At 42.2% G+C, this 26,795-nt stretch overlaps 1 protein-coding gene across 3 annotated transcripts in view; it reads left to right on the top strand.

The window, feature by feature from the left end:
• rspo2 (R-spondin 2) overlaps positions 1–26,795 on the top strand; it is a 74,834-nt gene that overhangs the window by 22,762 nt on the left and 25,277 nt on the right. For all 3 annotated transcript variants that reach the window (XM_041044421.1, XM_041044420.1, XM_041044419.1), the window contains one exon: positions 18,170–18,358. In XM_041044421.1, coding sequence (XP_040900355.1) covers positions 18,170–18,358 — 189 coding nt within the window. The remainder of the gene's footprint in view (positions 1–18,169; positions 18,359–26,795) is intronic.

Below are 26,795 nucleotides of genomic sequence, written 5' to 3'. Positions count from 1 at the left end.
TTTAGGGGATGAGGAAGGCATATTTAAGCAGATCAGCTGGAAATGGCTGAATGTGAACAGCATCACCTGAGAGGGATTACAGCGAGCTGAGTCTTGACCTGAGCCCGAGCTCTGGCGTCAAGGAACAGAGCTCTGTCTTTTCTCTCCCAGGCTCCATCAGCCAAGCCTCGATAAGTGTAAATCTGTGTGTGTGCTCAAGTATGTGTGTGTGTGTGTGTGTGTGTGTGTGTGTGTGTGTGAGAGAGAGAGAGAGAGAGAGAGAGAGAGAGAGAGAGAGAGAGAGAAGAAGAAGAGTACAGGGAGATCCACGGACACCCTGCAGGTGCATGTTCCTGATGCTCTAATCAAGACATCAAGTCTGGAACAACCCCGTTCAGTTTCACCCACGCCCCGATTCTTCGGCCAATCACATCCACAGTCTGTCTGGGGGATTATCATGGCCATTAAGTACAATGATTCACTTATGTGCTGTATTGATAAATCACATTAGTCTGACCCAGCCTTCGAACTCTGTCGAAAGACTAGCTCCTTGTTTGACCTACTAACCCATGCATGTCGATCCTGGCCTGTAGCGCAGCTCTTGCTCCGAGTCACAGCGGTATCAGATGAAGCCGGTGAAAGGCTCCTCAGTGCGCTCATGCCATGCTACACTGCCGAAAACCCCAGCAGAGGAAAAAACATGCAGTGGCATGAACTTTCTGCTGGAGAGAAAGACACAGAGAGAGATTCTTTCGGGCACCACGTGACAAAGTGGGAATGATCTGTTTCACTTTTTCTTTGTATTCTCTCAGGTTAAAAAAAGAAAAAAAAATCTAATCTTCCTTTCGCCTAATAATCCTAAAAAACTGAATGAATCCCAGTGAATTTGATCGGACAAACAAACCTTTATCTCATTTTTTCTGCAGTACTTTTGTGAATTGAGCAAGGCAGGGAGGTGCAAGATGGGATTTATACTCATCTGTCATCTCTGGGTGTTGCAGGATCCATTTCACATGGATGAGAAAGCTTGTTTTGTAACACTTCTGCACACTTCCATCTATCACATCACAGGGCAAAAAAATGTTTACTGTGCACAGATTTGGTCCCTCCTTTTCCTTTTCCTTTCAGTGGGGGGGAATACATGAGGGGATCTTCTCTCTTCCACCCTCAATCATTGTCATCAGAGGATCTCATATGCTGGCAAAGCTAAATGCCAAACAGATGTTTTTATTTCATGCTACATTTTACCACACCGTAAACGTTCATTTTTTCGGAAATGTGAAATAAAACGAACTTATTACATAAAATCTTATAACACGCTCCATATTTCCTCATGGTGATTGGAAACTCCCGAGCAGCAGACAAAAACTGCAGTGTCCCTCCAGAGCGCAAGGGTGATTTTGTAACCCTCACCTATGCCCGTTGCCTCAATTGCACACTCCCCCGAAGCAATTACACCTTAATACGTTTCCTTATAAAGCTACTAAATATGACCAGCCAATTTGGTCCGATGCTCTCAAGTTTATTGGGCCGTAAAAATTCTAATGTGGGAATCATTTCTAAGTGCCACACATAAAACAACAACACAAAAGGAGCATTTTTTGAAAAAATGACTCATGCAAGGGCTTCATAGGTAGGAGAGCTGCCCAGAGCCGGAGATGGAGCCCCTCAGGCGTACACTGAAATGCACTTCCAGACTACTTACCTCTCACATTACTAATACACACCTCTAAAAGAATTCAGTGAAGAGCTGTTTAAAGGTAATGACACGGACACAATGGGCATCCATTGTGTTTTTTCCCCAATGAATGTTATCATGGGGATTGTTAAAAATGACCAATTTCCCTTTTGTTGTTTACAAAATAAAGCAACTAAATCACACTTACCTTAAATAGGCTCAGTTACTAAGGTGAATGCTAAACAGTTGTTTCAAGCAATTTTATTCGCTTTATTGCAAAGAGTTAAATGAGAAGCTCAATACCACTTATGTAAAGCTACAATCAGCAGCCCTTAGCTTAGCATGAAATAACTTAGAACCTTTCAGAAAATAGCAAGATATTGTTTTCACTCTTTGGTATTTGTGCAGATTAAGCAAGATATAATGTGTTAACTCATTGGCTTTAGAGGTGTTGCTAGGCGGATTTTGTTATCTTCATATAGAACTGGGCTAGCTGTTGCTTGTCTTGATGCTAAGATAATCTAATTGCCTGCAAGCGCCAGCTACATATTCATCGTACAGATGTAAGAGTGAATCATCTCATCTAATTAATAGTGTTTTTCCTAAAATGTCAAACAACATATGTCATGCAACTTGTTAACTTTGGAAAAGCATATCTGACACGTTGTGAAATTGATTTCGCACCTTCCCTAAATGTGCTGAGGAGGACTTAGTGATCCAAGAGCCCTTGGAAGGAATCTTAATGTCGAATGTTTCTAGAAAAGGCAACACTCTGTGTCTGCTTTTGTTTGCCATGTCAGTGTGTTTCTCTCTGTGCGTGCCGACCAGTACCTACTTTGCATCGATCTGCAAGGCCTGGAAATCTGAAACTCAAGGAGGCCCCATGAGAAAATACACCAACGTGTGCAGAAACAAATACACACACTGACTCTCGTTTGGTGCTAACGGCTGTTTGCATCAGTGCCTGTTCGAATGGCAGCAGGGAGGTATGGGGCTCTGATTGTTACCCCAGTGCCCACCCTTTAACACTCGACAGATGGACAAGAACCCTTTTCTTCCCCCCCTCTCCCTGGTTTTATGGGACCTCTAATTATACTTACATGCCACATCAAAATAAAGCTCAGCATGCAATGCCTTTGGTATGGAGAGGAAGTGAGCTGGTCAGATGCAATAAAGCGTCTCTCTGTAATTTGGCGGCCCAAGTATGGACATGGAGCGGTAAAGGTAAAGGTGCTGCAGCCCCCACTGTCGCTTACTGACTGTCTGAGGCTCTGGGTGAAACTAAGGAATTACAGCAAATCTGTTGCACAGATACTCTCCAGTACTTCAGGAGCACCTGGGTTGTTTGCCAGTTTGATCATCTCGTACGAAAGGTAAACCTAGCACACTTTAGAAGAGGTGCAAATATGTGACAGGATATTTTAGCCCCACCCTTGATGTATCCGAGCCAGGGACTGTATACAGACTCTGTTATGGCTTTGTTATGGTTTTGGCTGAGGTTGGGGTTAATGTTGGTAATTGGGCACCCTTAGACTAAATGAAGACTTGCCTGTGGAATTATGCTTGGACTAGTTGGGACAAGAGCCTTGAATACTACAGCGGGTAAGGCTTACACTGGATTTTTTTGTTTTCTTGGGCATGGAGCTTTGTCGTGGCTGGCTTGTGCTTCTATCTCCTAGCTCTCAGGCCTTGTGGTGTGACAAGGGGAAGGCCTCATGGTTGCCTGCGGAGTGCAGAAGCACCCGGTGTGTTTTTAATCAGGAACAAGGCTGGGAGTCATTACTGGGCCTCGATGCTGAGCTCATTGTCTCCCTGACTCCCTCTGTGGAGAGAGAGGAAGACACAGAAAGAGGGGTGGAGATGTGGTGTGTGTGTGTTGGGGGGGTGGGGGGCTGCAGAGGGCAATGTAGTGTGCGTTTCAGATGTAAAGATGTAAAGAGGTCTTAGAGGTTCATCACTGGCAGATTTATATGATCAGAAGAGAAGAGGACAGTGATGGGGAAGAAGAGAGGATGCACAGAGCAGTAGAAGAGTGATTGAATGAGGCATGCATCTGTCTGTTATCAGACCATAGCAATAAGACTGTGGATCAATCATGTAATGGAAGCTACAGCACATAATATTTTACCTCAAGGCAGGAGAATGCATTGCTTCTCCTGCCTGCTCACAGTGTAATGATTGTCACTCGTTTTGATGAACTTATTACTTCTATGATGAGAAAGCACCTCTGTTTTTTTTGCTAACACATTTGTCAAGCACATTAGTCTTTCTGTTCTTTCTTGTCCTTGAGCTTGGACAAACCACACTGATGTTTGAACACATTAAGCTGTTTTGTACTTTTTCCCTTTCTGCCTTTCTTTACTGTTACTGCTGTGACTGTCCTCATAGCCTTACCTTACTAGGCACAACAAAACAACAACAACAAAAAAAAAAACGGACTCTCTGAGACTCACTGAGTCTTCCAGGCAACAGTGCTGTTGGTTCTGGATATTTAAACTTGCACTTTAATGGATTTGTTGTCCACATGGGGGCAGCCCAACAAGCTGTAAGGACAACATATTATCACCTTATAAAGATAATATGGGGAACTTGTTTGCAAACAGTTGCTTATTTACACATCATGGTCTGATCTCCGTCAACACCTGAGGGAAATATGTGGTACTTCAGCTGCTAATATTAATGCTCTACGTTACCTGTGTTTCACTAACTTTTTAACTGCCTGCTGTGTCTAAAACCAAAACAGGAAAATTGTGTGGTTGTAAAACCAAAACAATGAGCTGAAAGACTATAAAATGCACTGTAGGGCTGGGTGATTATTCTCTGTTGGTTCATCATTGCGAGTGACAACTTTCACAGTGCACATAGTCATTTGATCCATTGTTATTATAAAAATATTGATTGCTGCTGCTTTAAGGTTAGGTTTGTTGGTGTTAGTCTCTGCAAATTCATCCAAAGAAGCTGGGATTTTTTTCACTGTGTGAGTACACCCAGACTGAATGGCGGCCTTGCCGACGCCTCTCACAATCAGCCTTTTGTGGGTGGATCCAACATCTTGTCAATCCAATTACAGCTTACAGTTTGCTTCCATGGTTGTTGCAGTTGGGTTTCATAAGGGAAATGGCCTACAGACAGGTGACAAATTAAAGGAAAGACATGATAAATGAATGGGGAAAAACAAGTGCAGATGCAGCGGGGGTTACTCAAAAGTTTGATGACTGTGAAAAGACTGTGTATGTAGGCTGGCAAAGGATCTTTGTCCAAGTAAAGTTTTTTTTTCAGGCAGTAAAATAAAATTTTCAGCTGCAAATTAAATGTATTTACAAGAAATATTATACAGGAAAAAATTGTAGGTGTAACTGGCTATCATGACACCGTTTTCAGTCCTTCCAGGTCACAGTTCGCTGAGTTGAACTTTTGCTCTCCAGTCAATCCTGCACATAGGGTTATAATTCTGTTCACCTGTGCATTTGAGCTGTAATTCGCTCTCCTAAGCCGAGACGTTTCTCCGTGGCTGGGCTCAATCTCCACTAGAATGAGCCCAGCCCTGTTCAGTGTAATACAATGCATGACTGACCCAGCTGTCGTGTGGTTGTGGTCTTTGTTGTTGTTTGTCTTCTTGTTGTCTGTGTTGACTTAAGCCCATGTATGATTTTTTTTTGGCTTCGCTCGGGCTGCGTGCCACACCGGCTCGGGACACAGATCCACACACACTCATACACACACAAAAAAAGAAAGAGTGGAAGTCTAATTGTGGATCAAATTTGTGAGCTGTGTTATGATTTGAACGCAGCGCATTTTTATGTTGCACTTTGTGAAAGAGCACATCAATTGTGGTGACTGCTTTTGACTTTTCTTTCCCCATAAGGGTTTCTCACTAATCTTGTTTTAGGATCCAGACAATGAAACAAGACTGTGGTAGAGACAAATGCTAGACAGAAAAGTATAAAGCTTAAAAAGAAAAAGAAGTCCATTAACATTTCTCAGATTCTTTCGCTCTTTTTTCCCTTCTTGTTATGCACTTGTATTACATCTTGGCTGACTTCTCCTTAACTGGATATTATTTTATTTGGACTGGGTCCAGGTCTTAGGAGCAGCGGCCTTAGCTGTGTAAACAGCTGTCACCAGCAGGAGTCATAACTAATAGGTATCTGTAGACAGGGGTCACATGTAGTTTACATGTTTACCAGCTAATGGCTTTAGAGATGGTACTGCCTCGGTGCAGTAATGGACAATGTGCGGCTGGTTATCATCATCAACCACCATGAACACACACACACATGCATATTCATAGGAGTGGCTAAACATTCTTAAAAAAAGAGCTTACATAACTTGCGAGGTTAAAGGTTGTTTTTGGAAAACAAGAGAATATATCTAAGTGTGTTTTTTGCTGTTTAGAGAAGAAGAGAGAACTTCTGTGGTTGAGTTAGTGCATAGCTCTTTGGCACATCCAGCTCCGTGGAACATTGTTGTAACAGCAGCCAATACATGACCCGATTTGCTGCTCATTTGTATCAGTAAACACTGTGGCATGTAGGCACAAGACAGGTAACGCTCCATGTGTCTGATTCTGTTGCCTCCATGAAATAATACTCTTAGCAGCCTCGTGCCACCCAGAGATTTTTGATGGAAGTCTCTGTCTCTTCATCCAAAAGTTTTTTTTTTATCACAACATCTAACACCTTCATTAGACTCTAACTCACCTGCATACCAAAGCCTTTTTTTTGGCAACAGATTACATTTCAACACGTAGGAGCACATGTAGTACTTCTAGTGAAATGAAATTAATTTTGCACCACAGTTATAGTCGTTCATTTTACCTTATGTGCTCCATTCTGGCCTGTGGAATACACTCATCCTTCATACTTTATGAAAGCATTTATTCCAAGTTTCTCTCAAAGGGCACTGTAGAAAAGAAATGTGTGCTCCTGAGGGCTGAGCGTGGCCTTTTAGAGCCAACACAAGCCGGTTCCTGTTAAGAACCTCAGGCAGTGCCAGCCATTCAAGTGCAGTTTTGTGGTGTTGTGAGAACATGAGGCCAGATGTGACCCAGACACCTGCTAGAGGAGGAGGCAGGGGTTCTCATCTGGATACGGTATACCCATCTAAACAAACTGTGTATCACAGGCCTGTGAAACACTGTTTCTCTTTAAAGGTCCCATATTCTAATATCTGTTCTGTTTATGTGTGTCTATGAAACGCTCCTGTAATGGTGTTAACACACAAATAGTGTTGATTTGACCGCCCAAATGTCAAAGTCCTTGCTCTTCAACAATTGTTAACAAAACTCTCTTGTGTAATGTTTAGAAAAGTTCAGGGTTGCCAACGCAAGTTTGTTTACACTGTCCCCACAGAAACCTCAGCTGCTGGGTACCTATTGGTTATCCTGATCAAATTCTTACTGGCTTGTAAAGCTTGGGGGGCATCTCATTGTTGGGGAGCTAGAGGAATGGCAGTAGTAAGTGGCTCCATATTTTCACAGATTTTTGTTTTACACCTCTGAGTGTGTAAAAAAACAAAAAAAGACCTGAAACCCATTTTCATGATGTGGGACCTTTAAAGTTCTTTTGTGTGCCTGAACTTTAGTGACAACCTTCAAGTTATTGATCAGGACATGGCCACATTTAAAGACAGCTAGAACAACATGTTTGCCTGTGTGAGGCTTCCGTGGAAAAAAAAAATTCTTATTTTTAACCGTCTAAATAGTAGTGTGGCCATTTTTCTAGTAAGAAACAGACTTCAGTTAGGTGAGAAAACAAGCAAGGTTGTCTCCTTTTCCCATGGAAGACATAATGTAGATATTGGATCCAGCCCATTTTTTGGGGGGGGGAGAAAAATAACGCTTTGATGTTTAGGGGTTTTTCTGTGGCAGGCACCATGTGTGAAAGTGAGACCAGGTCTTTGCCATCTGTCCCCTGTGGTGCACTCCACTTTTGACCCAGGCGATCACCTCAGATCTCCCTGATGGCCTCTGCGGGCGAGGAGTGTGAGGTTGTATCTTGTTAAAGGGTTAATGAGGTAGAACTTTGTGGGAGACGTTCACGTCATGCCTACTTGAGATCGGAATGAGAGAATAATATCCCAATAACAAAATACATAATAATAATACAATTCTGCAGAATATAAATACTTTTGATCCTTTAAGCAGATTTTGCTGATATGACTTTTGTACTTTTACTTTAGTAAACTGTTAATTGTAGGGTGGTATGACTCTTTTCATCTCACTCTCAGCAAAAAAAAAACTTTTTCTTTAAGTATTTTGTGTCGTATTCATCTTCTCGACTCATCACATTACTAAGAGTTTGCATATTAAATGTAACACAAGTCCATAAATTAAGATTCAGCACCAAAGGTCTTGGTAGAAAAAGAAAAAAACAAAACAAAAACATTTCAAACACATTAAAGTTAATTGCTTTGAGCAAACTCCATTTCCTGATAAAGGCCTTAAGATACTGTTGAAAGCTCTGGAAAAAGCAAATAAGTGGACCTCGTGATTTATTTGTGAAATAAATTATTCCAGTTTTGATATTCCAGTGCATTTCATTTCTCTTTAATACTATGTTTTTTTTTTATCCATTTTTAATGGATATCATCACTTTTCCCGCTTTAATGATCCGTCCGGCTTTTTCTCATTTTAATTAAGTGAGGGATTTGGCTACTTCTTCTTGCGCTGTCAGTGATAGGAAGTAATAAAACACTGTTATTTGTGCGAACATTTCAGATTTTTTTAGTTTACAGTCTGTTTTTGCGTGACACCTCAGCAAAAGATGAGTATCTCCCATCTGGATCTGCATATATGTTGCGCTTTCTGGCAAGTGAGAAAAAATCCCCATCCAACTCCTTTGTTTTTCAGATGTGTGAGCTGGAAGTCGGGATGAGTTTAGTCAAGGTGATGACAAATGGGGAAGGGAGAGTCAACACGGGTTAGGGTGGGAGAGATGGAGCAATCCTACATGGGGTGCAAATATGCCAAGCATGCCCGCCGACTTTACTGATCCTCGCCTGTGATGTCCTCGTTCTCCTTCTGCATCGACTGAAATCCACGGCCAGGCCCCACTCAGCAGTGTGTGTGTGTATGTGTGTGTGTGTGTGGGAGGGTGTGGGTGTGTGTGAGTGAGTGAATTACTAGACTTCCAGCACGTTGAGCCACAGGTGTGAAAATTAGGTGTGAGGTTTATGTGTGATAAATTACCAACATGTGGGCTAATCGGAGCCACTCCACCTTTTCCTCCACCCACCTTTTTCTCTTTTCCCTTTTCTTCTTTCTGTTCTGAGGGGAAAACACATTTCTCCCACAGCTTGACTGGATTTGAGGGAGTGTAAATATTGAAAAATTCAAAAGTTCCAACCCTTTCCCCTTCTTTTGGCGCTCATTTCTTGTACTTCATCGTCAGGTTGTAGTTTGATTGGTTAATGTCATAAACCTGTGGGAAAAAAAGGTTTTTCTTTTTAGATTTATATGAGATATAACAAAGACTAATCACAGCAGTTATATCCACCTGCGTTATCTCACCCCTGTCCTCAGAAAGGCGGTACATTTCTCTGCAGCTTACAGGATTTCTTGGAATAAAAAACTTTGAAGAATCCTTTGAAGAGATTTCCCCAACAATTTCAATTTCCTAAAAAACCCACTGTATTTTGCAAACACCTCCTGGACAGTCGAACTAATAATTTCCAAATGTGGCATGCATCATCCCTGGACTCTCATGACTGAAAGCTATAAAACGATTTATTATACTCCATATAGTTTTGCAGCTAAAGGCCAATATAATTTTTGGCGCAAATTTATGAAGGGAGCCATAATTTATCCAGTCCAATCTTCGGAAATCGTACAAATGCCATCATTTCATCATCTAATTTCTTTAGAAAAAGTTGTGAACTTTTATATTGACTAAACCTGAAAAGTATTTAGTTGATCCATAGTTGCCACGTTGCTTAGAGCCTGCATGTTTCATATTTTAATGCTAAAATGCAGATCTTAGATCGTCTATTTGTGGAACAGCAGCGAAGGTACGGTATGACCTGCTGAGAAATGATGGAGATGGGTAGAAATTTACTGGGGCATTTCACAAGAACATCAACATGATTCTTTGAATAAAGATGGGTGAGGGGAGAAGTAGAAGTGTTGGCAAGAGACATGAACCACATGCTCGTCTTCTGCCCAGAGAGTGATAAAGTCCATACTCGTAAGTTATGGTTTAACTCCCTTAGTGCTTTCATTCCTGAGTGTCATAAAGTCCTTTTTGCACCTGTGCTGACCAACCACGACGTATGACGAGTATCACCATCAAGAGAATCAAAGACAGATGCTGAGCGATGACATGCCACTCAGCAGGAAGCTCCAGGTTGAACTTTTTTTTTAAATGTTGAAGGAGAACATGTTTTGGTTTTATTCTCGTCATATGTGCTGAGGTAGAAGTGTACTGGAGAGAAAATCCCCCTCAGTTCATGATATTCCAGTCATTATATTCCCACGAAGAGCCGCAATATGCACCATATTTTGGTGTAACCGCGTCATAGCTGCGCCATAAATACACAAAGTACAACACCAAAAATAAAAATGCACCCATAAATGCAGCCTCACTCATAGCTATTTTTAACAGTGTCAGAACTCTTTTAGGATGGATTTTCCCTCCACTGGAACAGACGTTTAACTGATTAGAAGTTTTGCATTGTTTTAGTGCATTGTTTATATAATATGGACACTGACTGTGAACAGATATTTCGTTGTTTTCAAGGTCAGGCTGAACTGTAAAACATTTTATGGGACCGCAAGCCACAGTGAAGAGGCGATGCTGTTACTTGGCCACCACATCAAGGTCATTCTCTCAGTTTTTTTTCCTCTTACGTGACCATAGAGCTTTCCAGGGCGGTCAAAAGTCTGTCATGGTCAAGGGTTTAAGTGTCCATCAGTGTGGCAGAGAGTGTGAAAAGACTGCAGAACATACCGTGAGATTAGGTCGGCTAGGTCACCTTTTATTTCTAATTTTCCACGAACAGGAATTATGAGGTCTCTTTCACATCAGGGGATCCAGATGTGGGATCTGACCCAGGACATGGGATTTAAGTTATAATCCACCATAAAGATATTAATAAGGAAGTGAACTAACCTGGGGTCCTTATATAGACTTGGAAGGAGTGCAGGGGTGAGAGCCATGATGAGTTCAGCTGGACAGATAGATGAAAGGTGCAGAGAGCGTCTCCAGGTTGTCAGTGTCTCTATCGGACTGGCTGTATGTTCAGAAAACACAAGACAGGAAGAAGATTATCGACACACACTGCACAGGTAACAGCTGGGAAATGTAGTCTCTTCAACTAAGCTGGGCGTGGATGGGAGAGTGGTCTCGACAGTCTTTTCGCTTAAAGAAAACGAATAAGGGTTGAACTATTCCTTTAATAACATTTTCTTTGTGTGACGATAATGTGGTCATCCATTGAGTCAAATGCGGTTTTCTCACCTGCATGTGACTGCGGCTCAACCTGTTGAATCACACCGAAGTAAATTACCCTGAGCTTGTGTTTTATTGTGCACTAAAAAGTGTAGCTTTAAATTGGCCCCCATTTTCCAGTTGCCTGTTTGAACCGAGGCTGCCTGTTTTACCCATTCGGCTCTATATAAACCACCACCCTTTCAAGTGAGGGTTCAAATCTCAGCGCTGCCCGTCTCGCGCGGTGGATCTGTGTCACAGGAACACTCTGGCCGAGCTAATACGTCTGACAGCAAATGTGTTTGCTCAGCCTCATGCTGCAAAATCATTATAAGCAGCAGGACTGTCCTAAATTATAAACATGTGCTTACAGTATGATCTGTTAAAGTAAACTGGGGGGAAGAAATGTAGATCCTAAAACCTGACTATTTCCAGCTGGAAAAGAGACGGAGGCAAGTCCAACATATTTTCTGCTAAATTGGAACAGAAATGTGCCCTCAGCGCACACAGGCCCGATGTACCCCCCTTTTACCCCTTCTGTTTTTTTCTCCACAATTTTTGAGCTAAGTGCGACTTCCAGATCCATGACAAATAAAGTCACGGGCCTGAAAAGCCGGCGGTTTGATGTCATTTTCCGTGTACCAGCTTTTAACGAGCTCGAACAATGTTGAGACGTTACAACAGCTGGTGAACTCTGGGTGCGAGGGTTGATGCTGCTGGCTCTCCTGCCTTTCACAACAGATATGGAGTGTGAACCTGGATGGTTAGGCAGTTTGAACTGAGATCCAGAAATCGGCTGTTGCTTCTTTCAGTTCAGCCTGCCACCCTTCGGCCGCTGGCTGCAACGCTTCCTTGTCCTGTGTCTGCCCTTTCTCTCTCGCAAGCTTTCTCCTCAAAAGTGGAGCAGCAGTAAGCTTATACCATCATTTAGGGGGAACAAGGGAGGTGGACAATAAACAATAATTGTCTCAGTGCCACGAGGAAAGCGTATAATTCTGTTGGTGACTGTGATGCTTTCCACATGAGAGCACAAATTTTCTTGACCTGCTGCTGCTATGTAACTCCAAAACCTGAGGTTTGCCATCGCTGCCTCTTTGCCATATGACATTTATAGTTAGTATAAATGTAGTGGATGAAGTGAATTACTTTTTTTGTTACTTGACGATACCAAACTTTGTCATGTGTTCTGTACTGTAAGAGCCTTTTCTTAACAATGGACATTGCGGCTGCTGGTTAGCTGCATTCAGTCTGTATTATTAGATTTACATACCAGGGGCCCTTGGAGAAATGGAGGAGAACTGTGAGAATAGAAACGGTTGTGTTTTAATATGAGCTCTTGCTTTCCATTTGCTGCGTTTGTAATTCATTGCTTCGTATGATTCAAATCTGCTGCATCTCCAGATCATCTCAGTATTTTAATCAATTCTTTACATTTGGTATCCTGTGCTATCATTTTCCATTTAGTGTGGAGTTAAAATAATATGTGATGAGATAAATTTAGCTCTAATCAAAACAACCATCTCACAAGCCTCCATTATATATGTCTGGTCCCCAATATCATCAGCATCTAATGTGAATTAATTTCAATTTTACGTCTACCATTTAACTATGGATGACCCACAGCACTTTCTTTGGGTTTCTCCAGGCGAAAAAACCCCCATTAATCCTTATAAAAGTAGAGGTAGCAGGTTAGGCAGACCATATTTTTAAAAAATATATATGTCTGATGAAAATATAAACATTTATATGATGTGTTTTGGCATTCCTTAATCCAATTTTGTCTTACATAAAGAAAGGCAACTAAAACTGTAAGGACATGTTGTAACTTTTATTAAATATCCTTTACAGTGTGTGTTGTCTACTTCTGATATGACAGCTATGATAAAGTCTGTTTATATTATACTCTAATGCATTTTCTTTAGGTTATTTTTTCTTTTAGAAGTACCATAAAATAGTCAAATTTAAAGAACTGAAAATGGTTGCAAAGTATCAGTTTTCAGCAGCACCGGCTTTAACATGTTTTTATTGAAGTCAGCCTGCGAAAGCCCCAGCTCAGTGAAACCCTACGTAAGAATGTCTTCTTGTTCTCTATGTTAAGTTCGGGGCTCTAAAAGAAACACAAAAATTATGTGCAATTTGCCTTGTTAGGGTTTCGGGTTGCAGAAAGTTGGAATGGGTCAATGTGAATGATTTCATGGGTAACGGTAGGTGAATGGAAGGCAGGAAGTTAGCCGGCTGTGGGTGGAACCCCCTGTATATGTGGAGGCTTTTGGCAGCCGCGAGCGCAGTCTGTCACGCTTGCTTTGGACTCATAAAAACGTACCTGAGACAGAGTTTGGGTTTCTGCTGGATCTCACTGCAGCCCTAATTGCTCTTGAGCTGCGTTCAGAGAAAACCTCCCAGCAATGAAAGTGCTGCGCTCCAAACATGCTATCACTCTTCATGTTGTGAGTCTGATTGTTTCACATGAATGAAAAAGTAAAGCTTCACCTGAACAGCCTGGATGCTTATCAGTGAATATCTGTGAGGCCCATTTCACTGTGTAATGTAGATTTCATGGCTTGAATTTATGATTTTTGAAACTGTCAAATGCAATGGTTTCAAAAACAGTGATGATCAAGAAAATAACTGATCATCATTACTATTATTATTATTATTATTATTATTATTATTATTATTATTATTATTATTATTATTATTATGCTAAGCTAACTGACTGACTGGCTTCATTTTTCTGATACTTCATATCAGTGGTGTGGGTCTAATCATCTAATTCTTGGCAAGAACACAAATAAGCATACTTAATAAACTGTTGAAATATTTGTCTCTATTTAATCCATAAGACTCATGCTCAGTCTGGGTGTCACAGTAGATTGTTGATGAGTGAGGAAGCATTATCCATGTGGTCCCTGAACAAGAGCAGCAGCTTTATAAAAGCCCTCTACCTTGTAGACATGACATGCTGAGGCACTTAATAAGATTTTGCATTAAAAAGTCCTTCTTCAGTGATGCTCATATGGACTCTGGCTTTTGTAAATACAATACTTGAGGCTCAGAGGGATCCTCAGTTAGCTGTCAGAAGTGGGAACTGCGGATTTGTTTTGTTTCACGTAATATGTACTATGTGGTTGAAACCGTAAACGACATTGGTTGTTCGTGTGCAGGGAGTGGCACTTCAAATGACGTGTGCGCTCCTCTCCTGTCTCGAAAAACATGTATGGTAAACCTGGTATCCATAATCTCACAGTGACCACTTTCTGTGCGGCTTTTCTATATGTCACTTCGGTTTCAACATGATTGACATGGGGAAACACTAGAAGAGCCAAGGCATTATATGATTTGTGGGGAAAGAAGCCGAGCCATAGAAGGCAGTCGAGCATGTGTCAAAACATGGTTAGCATTCGGATAGACTGGGTTTGAAAGTATCTGCTGGTTGAGAACAGGAGAAAGATACAATATGCGAAACAAAAACCACATCTAGAACTGAGAACACAGCCCCCAGCACACTGAACATACAGCTTTATGTTCCTGCCACATGAGGTTAAGATGGAGTGATCTATAGAAACTTGCACCAGAGAGGAGAACTCTTTGGTGCTGCTTAAAAACATGGCTGCTACATGCACTGGTAAACTGCATTCAATTTTCATGCCTATAAAGCATGCTGAGGTAGAACATTCTTTACTCACAAGCCTCTTGCAACTATTTTTTTCTACAGTTTTAGTTTTCTTGCTGTGAAGGAGAAGTACTCCTATATTTCTTCTAGTCTCAAAAGGCAGACTAATATGAATGAGTGTTTTCTGTCAGAACGGCTGAAACCTGCTGGCAGTCGACAGATTGATGTAAAGTGCGCAAGACATTATGCCGGTAGTGTAGGACGTGAGTTGGACCGCGCTGCTCCAGACGCTGTGAATTGTGGCCTACTTCCTGACATACCTGTGGCCTGAACCTCCAAACCTTTCCACAGACACACACTCAAGCTTATCTCCCAAGATCAGAACCAAAAGAGTTTCTCTCTGCAGTTTACAGCCTTCCCCGCCCCCTGGCTGTACGCTGATTCCAGGATGTGGGATCTGCTGCATTCAAACGGCGTGTGATTATATTATCCTCAATCAGTGGGCATTGCTAGATTAGCAACCAGCAAAACAAATGTTTAACAAGAAAGAGTGAGCACGGTCTTTGAGCCAGACTCATGAAGAGGCTTTTCAGTGACTATAATTTCTTTGCTGATTGACCGGCCAATGCTCTAAGGTGACCACAATCCCAGATTTTATTTTTCTATTATTGTTTGGATAGTATTGTTAGCATACTGTTAATAGTTATGTAGAGTCTGTCCCACTCAAAATGAGCTGGAGACATAACCTTCCCAGCCTCACAGTTCTTTACTTTTGCCAAGTTGGCTTTCCTTTTCTGTCAGTGTTGTGTTCAAGTTTGGCGAGGGCAGAGGGAGTAAATATGGCCAAGTTAATGTGAATGTCAGTTTGCAGTAAACACATCCAGACTGTACATTCTACAGAAACATATGGTTAAGTATTGAGGTTTGGTCTAATGTTTGAGTTTAGTTTTACTGAATGGAAGGACTGACAGAATGAAATTTGAGATATATTAGAGAAATTCTGTTTGTGTTGTTACCTGATGGGAAAAAGAAACACTTTTAATGCAGAAATGACTTTTTTTCTACAGTAAAAGTGACATTCACTCTGGTTTTAGCTCCTTTTAACTCAAGTATTTTAATTTTATACATTAAAATATAAAAATATGAATATATGTTACGATAAAAATGCCTGCACATTATTTTAGAAATCTCTGAAAGGTTCATTTAGATTGAAAAACTGTATTAGAAAGTTAAAAAGACAGCTGTACATTTGATATACTACACTATACTACACTCTTGATAAACAGCACCTGTGTCTGCCAAGTAGAGCCAACTCACTCTGAGGATGCTGTATTGAATTGAGAGACAACCTGCATCTGAATTAAGAAATAATATTTTGGACACTGGATTGACAGTTGAACATAAGACACAATTTTCCATCTGAGAATTGGAAGAGCCAAGACTAGTCATAATTTGGGGTTTTCATTTCTCCTTCACGTCTTACAGAGGAAGCGTCGACTGGAGATGAACAACCACCGGTTTGTGTGATGAATAGGCCTAGAGTGCACATCCCGGTGCTGCTGTGATCAATGGGGTGTCGCTGTAAACCTCATCCCTAAAGACCATCAGAGACACATTCTGATTAGCACTTAATCTTACTTCCATCCTCCCCAGCTTCAGGAGAATGAGTGTAGTTTGGCAGAGGCAGCATACCTCTCTGAAGAGTGTCTCCCAGCGCTCCAGCACAAGAAATGAAAAAAGATGTGTCCAAGGCAGCCACTGACATCTGCTGACTGATTTTCACATGATTACAAACTGATGCTTGCACTGGGCCCACTTAGCACACACTTTCGTCTGGGTGAATCTGTTCAGAGAAATCTAATATGCGGATCCACGGCCAGTAACGCAGCCATGCTCTGCTCTGTCTCTCAGGGTTTGTCCAGTTTGCTGCGTAGTGTTTTATTAAGCGTTGTGGTAGGTCGCTCGGTTTGAGCAGCGCTGTTACCCGGTCCCTGCTTGTGATATTTAAGACTTGGCATAGATCAATTGAAGTGTCTCTCGTTTGGAGAGATTGGATTCGCCCAAGGACATTTTCCTGTAAACGGGACGCTAAGGAGTTTACACTGAAAGTCACTTATTGTGGAATGGACTGTCTTTTTACTGGCTCCTTTGTCCTCCACAGGCAACTCGAGCAGAGGCCAGAGCCACTGCGGTTTTGGGGGCTTTCATCGGCTGTCTCTACACAATTGTTCAGGAGGCCAGCTCTGACCAGAATTAATGCAATATTCACATTCATAACCAATCAGCATTCGAACGTCAAGAGGGGAACCAGAGTTTGCATGAATGACAAATTGTTGAATTGGACATGTTTACTATGAATTAGAGAATATCCTGCTGATATATCTATTATGGCTGTTTTGGTTTTATTCTTGTACTCGGGTTGTATTCTACTGGTCAGCCCTCCCACAGTTGAGTCTATTGTCTCAAGTTCACCCTGTTCTCGTCGTCGGGTGAAGTCGGGGTCACCCACAGATGAGTGATGATACAACAATCTGAAAGAGTTCTGCTTCTCTGTCGCTAGTACAGAATAAACAGTCTTCTGAACCACCACGCTCGATGCATTTTCCAATGCGGCTGTAGCAAAAAACGAACAGCGGCGCTGACCTACATTTAAAATTGCTACATTCTCTCAGGCCCTCTACACATGATCAGCAGTATGAGCTATGCTCACTGTAGCATAACACTAACCCAATGAGCCTTTGCGAGAACTTTTAGTGAATTATGTCTTTAAATTAAACACAAATGATTAAACACACTGGCAATGATCTTCCCTCAGAGGGGAAGATGGGTAGGAATCCAATGATCAATGAAGATGGGTGCATTTAAACTTTCTCGTTGTTACTGGGGATCACCAGTCACTTTCATGTAAATCACAGATGATGGAAAGCACTTCTGACACTGTGTCCCAGCAAGATCTGGAAGCCAGATATAGTGTTTGCTGTAATTAGAGGGCAACTTGTTTGTTTTGTTAATACTCAGTCTTAAGGCCGGCGTCGTCGTCTGACCACGTTCGAGGGAAAAAGTGTCTAAAGCTGTTGTGAGGGACCACATTCAACAGGCCCACTGTCATAGAGAGGAGTGAGACATGATAGTCATTCAAATGAAGATAACTGTGCACACTGTTCAATATTTCCTCAAAGGCGTTCACAATATCACACTCGTTTGACAGAAGTAGTTGTGTGAATAATTAAAACAGAGGTCTTTAGAGAAATTCTAACTCTGCCTGCTTTCTCTGACTCACACACCTGTTCAGCTGGTGCCTGCATTGAGTGTAATTGCTGAATTGATTTCAGAAAGTTACAGAAATAGTTGGATGCATCCCTAAATTGATGTCAGAAAAGTATGTGGAGAAGTTTCAGATACTGTTTGCTTGTCCATCAGGCATTGTCAAGTTCATTTCATCATATTAATCACCTCTGCTGTCTTCTCCTGCAGCTAGCTATGCAGCGTATCCCATCTGTAAAGGCTGCTCGGTGTGCTCCAGGGACAACGGCTGTGTAAACTGCCAGCCCAAACTCTTCCTGTTTCTGCGGAGGGAGAGGATGAGGCAGTACGGGGAGTGTCTTCACGACTGTCCAGCCGGATACTACGGCATGCGCAGCCCCGAACTCAACATGTGCTCCAGTAAGTCCCTCTCGAGTCTAATCCACCTAGCCTTGCGCTCCACCTCTACCCCTCTGTCTCCCACACTGTTGACTTCCCCCTCCTTTTCCCAATACCTTCCCCAGACACACATAGACACTCTCTGAACTCCCCCTTTCCCAGAACACATGAGCTATTGTCAATTATCCAGAGGAGACACACATACTTCACAATTTGAACGGCTCATCTGTTCATACAGGTGGATGTAAGTAGTGCAGCAGTGTCTCCCTCGGGATTTAGCAGTGAACTCTGGCTGAAATGAGCACTGTTTCTCATTTCTCTTTAACACTCCCTTTACACCTGCATTACCTAACATCCTATTGCCACTAGGATGTTTGAAGGCATGAAATCCGCGCTGAAGATTCGGCCAAACGTTCTCCAGGGGCTCCTATCATCACATTAAGAGAAACACGTAAAAACCAGCCCTTCTGGCCATGACATTTAATATCACTTCAGCTACAGGAATGATTATATATGAGCATTAAAGCATGAAATTAACTTCTTTTGTCGACTGTCTGCAAGCGTTTGTGGATTGAGACTTTCACCAGACAGTGTAATTTCTTGGCTGCAGGAAGTATTTTTTGGCCTTGAACAGAAAGCCAGTCACAGCTTTGTGTCCAGCTCCACCAACCACTGTACACTGATTGAAGTTAGATAAGGGACAACATAGCATTAACCCTTAAGATTAGTAGTACATTTATGAGGAAGGAAATTATGATTAAATTCAAATTTTATTTATTGTTTCAGTGATAAAGTTGTGTGTGATATTTTGCTGTTAAGCATTGTGTTGCTACACATATTACTCTTGTGGACTTCAGTACAGAAAGTAATTTTTTTTTTACTACACTGATTTATGGAAAACTTTGTTTTGTTTTCATAACATAAAACAGACTACGTCTTCATTCTGAATTATGTTTTACTATAAAAAAAAAAAAAGAAACCCCAAACAGTAACATTTAGAAACTGAAAAGTTCCCATGATTCTTGTTAAAGAACAACTCTAAAATCCAATTAATGAAATGTCTCCCTCTCCTCCCCAAGTAGCACTCAGATGTCATAACCTTATTTTAATATGGAATATGCTCTGATAGAGAGAGAGAGAGAGTTATGGGTTTACACGGAGCCTGAGGTGTTGGCTGAGTGTTTCATATGAAAACATAGAGGAACTTGAACCCACTTGGTTCCCTGAGCCAAACTCCTGACAGATGCACTGAAACGAAGCCCCAGAGGAGGGTGTCCGGACCTTTAGGCCCAATAATATGAACGCAGCAACCACAGGAAGAGTAAAAAAAACGACATTCTGCTTATCCAATCACTGCCGACCTAGATGCAAATACATCCGCTAACTCCATTTGATTATGAAAATGAAAAGCATGTTAAAGCAGGCACCAGACAATTTTGGATAATTTTCCAGATAGTCTAGAAAACTGACACTTCCCTACCCAGGCATCCCGCAAAGTGAGGTCGTGTTCACCTGGTCAAGCTGTGATTTTTTCAGTAACGAGCATTGTAATTTGAAATTCAGCAGTTATGTAAGAGGTCTGCTAATGCTCCCTTGATATTTCAGGAGGCAGTGTCATGAGTCACCCCATGACTTCCAGGAAGTAGGGTGCACACAGCTCTTTCACACAAACGAGGGATGTACAGGTCTATTTTTAATTCTGGTTGGCTGAGTAGGATTGTTGCTATTTGCATTGTGATAGACTAACACCATTGTTGCACTATTCTTTCCATTGTCCAAGTATCCCTGACAGTCTTTGCCATCAGCATTAGATTTAGCAATTAGCATTAGTATAATAAGCTAACACTAGGTAACAATAACAGTAATCCCAACCAGCTAAAAAAACAAATGCACCCATCTCTTATCACCTTTATACAGAGGTTTCAGTTTGACTTATTGACTCAAAAGTGGCAGGTTCCAGAGACCTTAAGTAGAGAGGGGGACCTGGAATATACCACATGTAAGATAGTCCAGAGGGGTGTTTCTGGTAATAATAAAAATGAAAATGCTCATATAATCCTCTTTCAGAGGATTATATGAGCTTACTTTTAGGTGCTTCTGTGTCAGGATGGACTAAGTGATATACACAGAAATGTTTTGTATGTAAAAGTTGCAAATGTTGCTTGATTGATTTTCATTCAACTGTGGCACGCCCTGTAGGAGGGGCTTTCTGTATAAAACCAGGGGAAGTTGCAGAGTGGCTCGAGTAATGGAGGGTAGCATGTGCTTGAGCCTGATAGTTAGGGGCCTAGCAATAGTTGTTTTTCTTTGTTTGTTTGATATTAACTTGAAAGCTAGCTGTGGATGCTACAAAACACAGACTGGCTGTTTGTTAAACCATAACGCCTCATTTCTATTTCTATTGTGAGGTGTGGGTGTAGAAGGTTTGGACCTTTTATTTTCCACTAACTTTCTCAGCACTTAAATCAAAGGAGACCAACAAACACTCTGAATCTAACATTGCCTTGATGGTAATGTTTAAGAGACACTTTGGGATTTTGTGAAATGAAGCCAGAGATTTCCCAACAGTGTCAGTACCAAACATCAGAATTCAATTGGAGTCAGTCTATGAGACTTCCTGTGATGGGATGTTGTTCTTTGTTGTAGCATTACTGTGTTGTTTAGACTAATGAGATCACAGAAGTTTGGCACGTCTATATATATATAATCTATATAGTTGTGCACAATATTAAAGCCTGTAACTGGTTTTAATGTTGTGGCTGATTGGGTTGGTGTATTTCTGTTCATCAAATCTCCCCACATTAGAGGCAAAATCCTAAAGGCCCCACAGTCATTTCACCCTGTTTTCACAACTCAGAGAAAAGTGGAAGAGAAAGACATCTTGTTCTCTTGTAAAATGTCTTTTTTTGTTTTACCCTAACCCTGCTATTCTAACTGCTATATATCCCCATGCTGGGTGAATTTTGACTTAAACTTACCCTGTGTGGCAAGTTAATCTGAATCCTTCTCCTAAACTGCTCATAGAGAAACATCTTGTATTGTCACGTAGCATCAGATCTCAGAGCGAGACCTACTTTGATGTGATCGCTGCTTCAGTCATGGCTCTCTAATCCAGTTTCCTATTTGACCCTCATTCTCAGCTGCGCTCCGCATGTCATTTTCACTAAACAGTTCATGTCCAACGTCCATAAACGGATATTTTATTGGGTTGGAAGCTAATCGTCAGGTCAGTGAATAGTTGTGAGTGGACACAGGCAACTGGTTTGCAAGGCCTCAACGGCACCGTGGACAGATAACGGCGAGGGGTTCTCTGCCGACACGGTCAGACGTGCCGTGTGCTCCTGGTTTCCAAAGAGGCCTTTCTATTGTGAGGTGTGGGTGTAGAAGGTTTGGACCTTTTATTTTCCACTAACTTTCTCAGCACTTAAATCAAAGGAGACCAACAAACACTCTGAATCTAACATTGCCTTGATGGTAATGTTTAAGAGACACTTTGGGATTTTGTGAAATGAAGCCAGAGATTTCCCAACAGTGTCAGTACCAAACATCAGAATTCAATTGGAGTCAGTCTATGAGACTTCCTGTGATGGGATGTTGTTCTTTGTTGTAGCATTACTGTGTTGTTTAGACTAATGAGATCACAGAAGTTTGGCACGTCTATATATATATAATCTATATAGTTGTGCACAATATTAAAGCCTGTAACTGGTTTTAATGTTGTGGCTGATTGGGTTGGTGTATTTCTGTTCATCAAATCTCCCCACATTAGAGGCAAAATCCTAAAGGCCCCACAGTCATTTCACCCTGTTTTCACAACTCAGAGAAAAGTGGAAGAGAAAGACATCTTGTTCTCTTGTAAAATGTCTTTTTTTGTTTTACCCTAACCCTGCTATTCTAACTGCTATATATCCCCATGCTGGGTGAATTTTGACTTAAACTTACCCTGTGTGGCAAGTTAATCTGAATCCTTCTCCTAAACTGCTCATAGAGAAACATCTTGTATTGTCACGTAGCATCAGATCTCAGAGCGAGACCTACTTTGATGTGATCGCTGCTTCAGTCATGGCTCTCTAATCCAGTTTCCTATTTGACCCTCATTCTCAGCTGCGCTCCGCATGTCATTTTCACTAAACAGTTCATGTCCAACGTCCATAAACGGATATTTTATTGGGTTGGAAGCTAATCGTCAGGTCAGTGAATAGTTGTGAGTGGACACAGGCAACTGGTTTGCAAGGCCTCAACGGCACCGTGGACAGATAACGGCGAGGGGTTCTCTGCCGACACGGTCAGACGTGCCGTGTGCTCCTGGTTTCCAAAGAGGCCTGGAACGTGGCTTTACATCTGTGTTATCATGAGCTTTTTAAACACAGGCTCTGAAATCTCTTAGGGAGCAGCTGCTTATTATTACACCAGAGTTTGTCTCTGTGATCTTATCTCATTCAAGAATTTTTTCGTGGACTGCCTGGGTAAAGGAAAACATGGGCTAGACAAGCAAAAGGCTTATACTCTCAGCCACTCGCTGGCTGAAACCTCACTTTCAGTTTTTCTGAAGGGGCTCCCGAGGATTCACAGGCATGTGACAGAGAGAGCCATGGGTGGAGAGATGAATACAGACAATGTGATGCAATTTGACGCAAGGAAAGTCACCAGACAACTATAGATTGAGCAATAAGAACTTTCAGGCCTGTGAAATACTGCTAAATTTAGACACAAATAATCAGTTTGTGAAATATGCCTACATGTTTTTATTGGTGGGAAAAAAACAGCATTTAAAAACATTCTTAAGTATTCCTTTTCATCATGGGTGAGCTGCAGCCTATCCCAGCATGCACTGGGGAAAGGCAGGGAAAAACTCTGGGCAGGTCATCAGATTATCACTGAGCTATTCAGCTTCACCATGTGTTGATGTGAAATTCCACAGCTTAGACTATAAATTAGGTATCAGATACACTTTTTTAGCCATTATAGGTCAACCATCTGGTCATAAATATTGGAAAATTTACGACTTTAAAAGACCAGAAGCAGCCCAGTATACACTAATTCAGCATCCTAATTTATCAGGCTTACTGTGCATAACCTGCTAATTTCTCAGAAGCAGTTAAGAAGCTGTGCCTCACATGATGGAGGTTAAATTTAAGGCTCACTGTTCTGGGGTGGGGGGTTTCCCTTTCACTGCAGAGAAAATGACACCATAATTAGAGCCAAAAACAATGGGAACTATATTTTCCTGCAACATAACTGAAAGCCCGTTTACAGCTACACTTCAGCTGCATTTCAACGAGGCCCGAGATGTGGGAGCCCCAGTTTTAACTGCCATTACTGAGATGTTGCTGGTTCGTTAGGAAGGTTACATAAGACCTTTCTATACGTCCATATATTATGTTCCTTGGGTTTTGCTTGGCAAAAACTCCTTTCAGCAGCTAATGGATGGGTTGATATGAGCCATAAAGCATACACAGCAAGTCCAGTGTTATCCACAGAGTTTCTTATCAGCCGCCCAGAAGAGGCCCCACACCAATGTCTGTGGGTGTCAACCCACTGCTCCGCAGGGAAGATTTGTGGCAGCAGTCACACAGAGTACTGCGTTATGTACAGCCAAATCTGTGTGAATGCGGTGCAGTCATGCTCTTCCCTCAGTCACATTTCATAATACCTCGGTTTTAACATACATTCCCAAGCCAAAGCATATTCTGTCATTCTGTATCACAAGCGAGCTCTCTGGCTGAAAGAATTATGAGCTGAAAGGCAACTATCAGAGCTGCCTTTTATAAGAGCGAAAGTGTTGAGAGGGTCAGCATGAGAGCAAGGCTACATTCAAAACTTCCTCCCTCGGGGTGTATTATGGACCCCCCACTGCTACACACGCATATGCATGCTTTAGCCACCAACCCAGTTGCCTTACCCCAGTGCAGTGGCTTTAAAACACAGAGAAACCCCAGCTGTGTCTGCTGCCAACCAGCAACCAGTCCGATCAAGGCCTGAGATTGCCAATATCCTGGAAGAACGGTTTAAATATCACAGCTCATTCAGTGCCAGCGTAATGCGCCACCAGAGACTCCTCTGTCTGAGGTAATTTTAAAAAAAAAAAGAAAAAATTTATTGTGATTTCCTTTTTTACTGCATTTCGCAGACTCAGGAAATGTGTTACCAAATCCTATTGTTGTATTTCTAACTGCTTTGTCACATCAAATTAAGGCTGGAAGTAGAAGCTGATTGGATGTATCTTTTCCAAGATCATTTTAGTTTTAAAGCACACCATGGGAATATGTTTTGTTGGATGTGGATAAGAGCCGTGCATCATGGGACTCAGCCAAATGGGTACCAAGGCTGTGTGTAAAATAACTAACGAGTTTTGCAACCTTGAGTTGGCAGCGCTGGCAGTGCTCTCTACCTCTCTTCCTCTACATGTCTCTCATTCACATCCTCTCTTTCTTGCTCTAATTCTGAGCTTGTGGGTATTTCCATTGCACAGTCTAACCAACAAAAAGACCAGTTGCTTTTGGCCTTTGAGTTTTACCAAGGGACGTTTAATCATCACAGCTTTAGTAACCGCACTTTCAGATTTGCCAGACAATACAATGGACCCACCAAACCAAGCCCTGATCCCAGGACATTACAGCCAGACGCAGAGTTGAACTGGGTTTTTTCTCAAAACAGTGCATAATTGTGCATACTATAGTGTGAGTGGAAGAGCTGTCTGTGCTTGACCACTGTCTGAAGCTTGGTCTGTCTTTGTGTATGCTGGAGCTGGCTGAGCAGATCCCGGTATATCACGGGTTGTGTTCCTTGGAGTAAAGAAGCTAGGAGGACCGCTGACACATCTGTCATCCCTGATCTCTTTCTGGAAGATGCTGATTGACAGGAACACCACCTCTGCTTCACCTAGCTCTTCACCAGTGTGCGGAGGAGCACCCATGTGGAAAAAAACAGTCTGGAGAGAGTTGGGAAGAACATGGCAGCTCTGGCCTTTGCCATGAACTCCTGCCATCCGTAGCTCCACACGATATGGCTGGGTGGCAGCGAGCAAGCGAAAACTTCCATGTCAGCCAAACCCAGAGCCTAGAGAGTAGGTCAGAGCTCTTCGACTCAGCTTGGAGGCGAGGGATGGAAAAAGTAGGGCTTGTTTTCCCCCTCACACTGCCAGGCCTTTTACGACATGGACACTCCTGCTGCGCAACATCGGGTCTGGTTAGCTTTCTGAAGGAGGCTGAGACTCTCTCGGTATACTGATGAGTAGTCTCACAACCCACCTCCAGCTCAACTAACATAAAAGACCCCGTGTGGAACACGAGAGATTCATTCATCTTCACAAAATGATTTATCACCCTTTCCTTACACAGTGAATATTCATGTGAATAAATGGAGAGATGGTGCTGTCAGCCTGTGGAGGAACAGTAGTTGACTGAAGCTGACATGAGGCTTTGAGTGTCCGTGATAAAATCGGCAGCTTCTCTGTCCAGACCGCAGCTGAGGGATCTGCTTCTGCCAAGCATGCGCCGTCAGATTGCAAGTGACGCTGTGTGACTCATCTCAACTCAACTTCAAATTCACTTGACATGCAAACCACATAAATTCCAAGTGCAAAATCAAACAAACAGAAAAAGGGTAACAGTGATATGGGCAATGGTGGAGCTGTTGCAGCGCTGACGACATCTCTTTGAATTGTGCACCCTCTGACAGCTGAAACATAAGGCTTTTCCTCCTGTGTTCATAATATAACTCACGGCCAGAACCAGGCCGGGAGATAATGATGATAATACGTTTAAGTCCCAGGAACACTGGGCCTTCAGTGGGATCTGATGACCTCATTATTTCTCATTAGTCTCCCTGAGGCACCTAGATGAAGACTTTAAAGGTGGTCCAGAGGTTAATCCTGCAGGGAGAATGAACCCACTCCCCTGTATCTGTTTCTGGAGCTGCTGGACAAGCTGCCTGACTGTCGACTTGGCTGGCTGACCGTCCAGTTTCCAGTGTGGGAGCTCCTCCTGTGTCACAGATAGCCCCCACTGTCCCAGATAGCCTTTTGCCTGATAACTGAACAGAGGGATAAATGTCGGTCGTAGTGATCCCTTCCTACCCACCTCGTTTTCTGATGACCTCTGACCCTTGAGCTTTGCCTCCCTGCATTCTAAATCCCATGGAGCCGCACTGATGTGTCGTCCACCTCATCCATCTCATGGAGTGACATTATTACTTATCTTCTATTTAGAAAACACGATAACGTGATGTTTAAACCAAAAACCCTGTCATGTGCTACTGCGGCTACAGGGATACAGTATTTTGCACATCTGTGTTGCTCGCATTTACTGTCAATAACTGAGGATTGCACAACAACCCCAGTGTTTCAGAGTACTGCCAGATGTTCTTGTGTGCCCCCCCCCCCCCCCCCCCCCCGCTTTTATTTTTTTGTTTGGGAGCTAAAAGTCTCTCAGGTGATGACAGGCCTGGGAAGTGTGAA

Source organism: Toxotes jaculatrix, chromosome 8 (genome assembly GCF_017976425.1).
Source record: "Toxotes jaculatrix isolate fToxJac2 chromosome 8, fToxJac2.pri, whole genome shotgun sequence".
NCBI classification, from domain to species: Eukaryota; Metazoa; Chordata; class Actinopteri; family Toxotidae; genus Toxotes; species Toxotes jaculatrix.
The sequence above is the reverse complement of the archived record's forward strand: the minus strand, read 5'-3'. Positions and strand labels throughout refer to the sequence as shown.